The following is a 3609-nucleotide window of genomic DNA, read 5'->3' on the forward strand; positions in this document are numbered from 1 at the left end:
GTTAATTCAATTGCAAGGAGTAGAAGAAAATTAACAGAATCCAGTTTTCTTGGTGCACAGGAAGTATTAATTGTCCACAATCTTGGTGTCTGGTGGAAGCAAAATTGATTACTGAAACTGTGCTACAACTTATTTTTAACTAGTAAACCCAGAAACATACTGCTCTGTTTCAATATGTTTAAAGGAAACAAGCTACATAACTTTTTGTGAAACATAAAAAAAGGTTAACTCTTTCCTCCCTATTTTAGGTATCTGAAATGACTGAAGTGAAGATCTTAACTCAAACTATGATGCCCTGCCAACCAAAACAGCATGAATCGGAAGAAAAAAAAGGTAAAATATTGTATGAAGATCTGTGTCAGAATTATTTCTGGATGGAACACAGTTGAACTTTGAAGAGATGAGGTCTCCATGTTATTTTTTCTTATTAGCCAGTGCTTTGAGTGTTTGGCTTCCTTCTCTACTACACTTTGAGAGCAGTATGAAACCTTCCTGTTTTTCACATAACACTCAAGAGAAAAGGCAAAACTTAGCCATAACTGACGTGGGAAACATCCACTTGCTTGCATGTAAGGGTGTACCTGTCTTCTTTTTCTTTAAAACAAAACAAAGCAAAACAAAGCCAAAAAAAATTCTTTACACAAAATCCTGTTCTTGTGTGTGTAGAAGTACAGGTTTGAGTTGCATCCTTTTCCTGCTATAGTGCTTCTGAAATACTAATTTTCTGATGGTTAGAAATGACTTAATTTCTTTTACTCCTGGACTGTTTGTTGTTCTGTCAGCACTTTCCTTAAGGTTTGTTCCTTACGCTTTTCTTTCTGTACTGCCTGTCACTGAGTACTGATAAAGCATAAGTGTTTTTGTCGTGGATTGGTAGGTTAAATGAGCCAAACTTTTAATTTTTTTTCAGTAAGGGATAATCTCAGATTCCAAATGTATTCTCACAGTTCTCCTCTGCACTGCTTCCTCCCTAATTCTTCATTCTTAAACATGTCACAGGAACGGGGACACTGATCCAGGTTAGGTCATTAGTTCATTGAGACAGTTTTTTCTGTTAATGTCTTCCTGTAATCAGGCATCTTAAATCTGTCTGTAATCTCTGGAGACTTGTTCTGTTGCTCTTAGTACTCAAGAATTGAAAGAATTCTGTGAAGTTTCATTGAGCATTTCCTGTTTTTCCTCAGTCTGAGGTTATTATCACCCATGCTCTTGAGCAGTAATTCTACACTGTTGTGTGTTACTGACCAGAAGGTAAGTCTTCTATGTATCCCCTTTCAGGCTCAGGTTAGTTTCTTTTGTTCTTGATCTTGGTAAGTAGAATAATGTTCTGTTCTTCAGGTCTAGTTTGTTGTCAGGCTTGTCAAATTCTGTCTGTTTGGTGGTGGCTTTCTGGTCCTTTCTTATTGATTCTGCTTGTGGTGTATAGAGACTATTGTGTTCTACAAGATCTTAAATGGCTTCTCATCAGATTCTGGTCTCTTTTATAAGCCATCGCTTTGGATCTTTTTTAGTGGTTAATTGCTCTGTGATGCCTTCCTGGGTCTACTCCATATTTGTCCATAATGTCAAGCTTTTTCCAACACTTGTTTTTAGAGGGCTTTTGTTTGTTTGCTGATTGTTGTAATCCTTTCCTTCAGAGTAACACAACTTCAGAGGTCCTGTTGTTCAGCTACTGCCTACAAATGTCTCCCCCCACCGCTTGCTCCCACCGTCTATGTCATTGGTGAAGATATTAAACAATACTGGTTCGAATACAGACCCCTGAGGGACATACTTGTCGCTCATATCCATCTGGACATTGAGTCATTGACCACTACTCTCTCATCCACTGAACAGTCCACCCATAAAGTCTGTATCTATCCAATTTAGAGAGAAGGATGTTGTGGGGGACTGTGTCGTGGCCTTGCAGAAGTTTTCCTTATGTGTCTTTAAACAAGGGAAACAAAAACAAGCTGTAAGTTTTCAAGTAGGCTCATGTTCTTTAAACTATTCTTTTAAAAGTTGTCCTTATACCCTCACATATCTTCATCAGTTATTACAAGCACTTCTGGTCAAAGTCAGGAAAAAATCCCATTCATAGTTGACTTTGTGGCCTCTCTTGTCAACAGCCTACAGCCTGAGAAGCAAAAACTGTAGTCAATCAAGTGACTGCGTAACAGTCTTAGAGGAGGCCCATTATTCCTAAAGAAACGAACTTCATTGTCACCAAGGACCAGAGATAACGTTTGTCCCTTCTTTGCCCTTTTGCCTTCTTGTTTCTGCTCTGGTTTAAGAATATCGGGTTAAAATATGGACATGGGTAGACATATCATCTGAGGCTATTCTAGAGGAGAGATAATGGTATAAATGGTACAAACTCGAATGATAACATGCACATTCTAAGCAAAGCCCTAACTCTTGTTGATTTGGTGTAAAACCCTCAAAACTATTTAATTGGTATTAATCCATTTACCAGTTTACGTGTGCCAGATCTTGTAATTACTTCTACCTGTTGAAAGACATCAACTTAATAGTTCCAAGAAAAGAGCTTCTCAGTGTTTATTATCTGTCTGGTAGAAACGTGTGCCACTTTGGTGTGAGTTATAAACAGATTTTATTCTAGGGTTTCAAGACCAGTTAGTGTTGTTTCTGTTAATTAGAACAAGATATAGGGACTCTGTAGTGTAAGGTTGGATTCACATTTTTATGTTCTTTTGTATTAAAACAACAAACCCTTATTAGCTTGGAATAATCTTCAATATTTACTAAGTCAATTTCATAGAGTTAAAGTGAAATGCTCTGTAATTTACTACGAATTGTCCTGATACAAGGTCAGACTTAACATGACTGCTGGTTTTAATATTGATTTTTCTCTTCCACATGCAACATTCCTACCCTTCAATGAGAAGCCATATCAGTTCTCTGAGTTCCCAACCTTAATGTCTTAAACAACAGTGTTGAACTTTGTAATTTTGTATATTCACAGAAAGGATCAAATACAGCAGAGATTTCCTTCTGAAACTTTCAAGTGTGTCTCTCTCTCAGAAGAAGCCAGAGTTTCTTCCAGATCATCCGATTGTTCTTGAAAAGCCAGTAAGTGCATTTTTCATATTAAGTGAAGTTATAAAAACAGTCATGGAGACAACGCATTTGTCAGGAAACATTTTTCTTCAGACTGGCCTGCCAGATTGATAAAACCTTCAAAAGAGAGATTGCGCAGTTCAGCTCTTTTAGCTTTTGTTCATAACTTCCCCAGTCAGTATTTGGCATCTTACCATGGCATCTACCATACAAAGGAAAAAAGTTTTTTCTAGTTTTTAGGAAGATCAGGTATGTTTCCAAATCTAAAGTCAGTTCTATTAAAGCTTTCTACTATGAAATCACAGTACATAGCTTTGGTATTCTATGTGAATTCCATGTCTGTCCTTTCAAAATAAAAGAGAACAATCTTGATAAATTTTTGGCTTGGTGAAAGTCGTGATTCCAGTGCTTAAGTTGTCCATGCATCAGTGTCCACAACAAAACTTTTAATGAGCTTAATGCAGTTTGTGTTATCATTATCTCTGTTCTGTGTTGTTGGGAAGAAATAGATAGAAATAAATGATGAAGGTGAAGGCTATCCAGGAATGC

The 3609-nt window shown here is 37.0% G+C and overlaps 1 protein-coding gene across 1 annotated transcript in view; it reads left to right on the forward strand.

Annotated features, from left to right (window-relative positions):
- Nucleotides 1-248: 248 nt before the first annotated feature.
- The window catches only part of LOC104466562 (chromosome unknown open reading frame, human C8orf88), a gene marked incomplete at its 5' end in the record, with an annotated part of 3936 nt that continues 575 nt past the window's right edge, over nucleotides 249-3609 (forward strand). Inside the window, 2 exons of the mRNA XM_010080027.1 lie at nucleotides 249-333; nucleotides 2966-3072. Of these exons, the coding sequence (XP_010078329.1) occupies nucleotides 249-333; nucleotides 2966-3072 (192 nt within the window). The remainder of the gene's footprint in view (nucleotides 334-2965; nucleotides 3073-3609) is intronic.

This window comes from Pterocles gutturalis, unplaced genomic scaffold (genome assembly GCF_000699245.1).
Source record: "Pterocles gutturalis isolate BGI_N339 unplaced genomic scaffold, ASM69924v1 scaffold10266, whole genome shotgun sequence".
In the NCBI taxonomy this organism is placed as follows: domain Eukaryota; kingdom Metazoa; phylum Chordata; class Aves; order Pterocliformes; family Pteroclidae; genus Pterocles; species Pterocles gutturalis.